This window comes from Penaeus monodon, chromosome 22 (assembly GCF_015228065.2).
Source record: "Penaeus monodon isolate SGIC_2016 chromosome 22, NSTDA_Pmon_1, whole genome shotgun sequence".
In the NCBI taxonomy this organism is placed as follows: Eukaryota; Metazoa; Arthropoda; class Malacostraca; order Decapoda; family Penaeidae; genus Penaeus; species Penaeus monodon.
This window is the reverse complement of record NC_051407.1, coordinates 36,083,439-36,084,631: the sequence shown is the minus strand read 5'-3', so window position 1 is coordinate 36,084,631 and position 1,193 is coordinate 36,083,439. Positions and strand designations below refer to the sequence as shown.

General features: G+C 30.8%; 1 protein-coding gene across 1 annotated transcript in view; it reads left to right on the top strand.

Annotated features, from left to right (window-relative positions):
- Nucleotides 1-1,193, top strand: part of LOC119587098 (methyltransferase-like protein 25) — a 25,499-nt gene that overhangs the window by 2,657 nt on the left and 21,649 nt on the right. Inside the window, 1 exon segment of the mRNA XM_037935847.1 lies at nucleotides 773-853. Coding sequence (XP_037791775.1) covers nucleotides 776-853 — 78 coding nt within the window. The 5' untranslated portion in view covers nucleotides 773-775.

The following is a 1,193-nucleotide window of genomic DNA, read 5'->3' as shown; positions in this document are numbered from 1 at the left end:
AAAAAGAAGGCATTTGTGCTCCTCTTACCTACTCTGCATTGCCAAATAGTGATTGAGCTTGCACCCGGAAAGCTGGACATGCATTAGAATGACAACTTGATTTTCTTTTATACACAGTAAAACTTCACTAAGCCATTAAGAGCTAGCACCATGAAACTGTACTTTCATATGATTGGCTGTTGATTCAAGGCTAGTTTTTGTTATTGTCAGCAGAGGAATTTAACACCCAGGATTTTTTCTGGTAGATGAATCTTTTCCACTCATATCCATATTGAGTCACAGTCATTTGTTTATCAGAGAAAATTCAAGTAACTTTTAAGGGTTATATTTCTACATTAGATATCAGATATTACCATAAAAGAATATAGTCTTGGATCATATCATTCTCTCCCTAGTTCTTTAACTATTGTTAAGATAAATTGCATATTGATAAAAGAAATTATAGACATTTTCTCCTTGGCAAAAGGTGTACTTAATCCACAGTTTAGTTATTTTTTACCAAGTTTCATTAGCTATAAAGTACATAATCATATATGTGGATATTTCAAACTAATTTTGAGAGCTTTTTTTTTTAGCTTCCTCTTTAGATCTTACTTTACATCCTTGGGAATTTGCCTAACTGTCCCACCTACTTTTTTAAAAGTAATTTACCATAATTTTTTCTATAGTAGCCCAGTAATGTTCTTGAATTTTATCCTGACAGATGATTAATGTATTTACATTGCTTCTCTTTAATGCTGTGCTTGTTTAATGCATATCATTGTTCTTCCAGATAATGGAGAAGAAGTATATGGAAGATATTGCACAATTTTTACATGATATGAAATGGATATATGATTTTCATGTTACAAAGGTATGTATATCTTGTATCTGTATGAGCTAAATTGATAATTTTAGAGGCATTGTCTTATTTTTAACTGCAGTAGTGTAAGTTACAATACAGTAAGATATGATACAATCTTAATTACAGTCCAAAGAAAAAATACTCAGATAATTTTTTTTAACTAGTTGAAGACGCAAATATGCAGATTTTTAGGAACTTTCATGCATTAAAGGCAGCAAAGAAGAAAACAATTGATATAGATTGCACAGTGAGCTTCTTGCTTTCTGGAGTCATTATTGTTTTCTTATTTCCCTTGTAGACCACTGGGATTGTTATAGTCAGAATATTTGCATATTGCATAAACCTTATA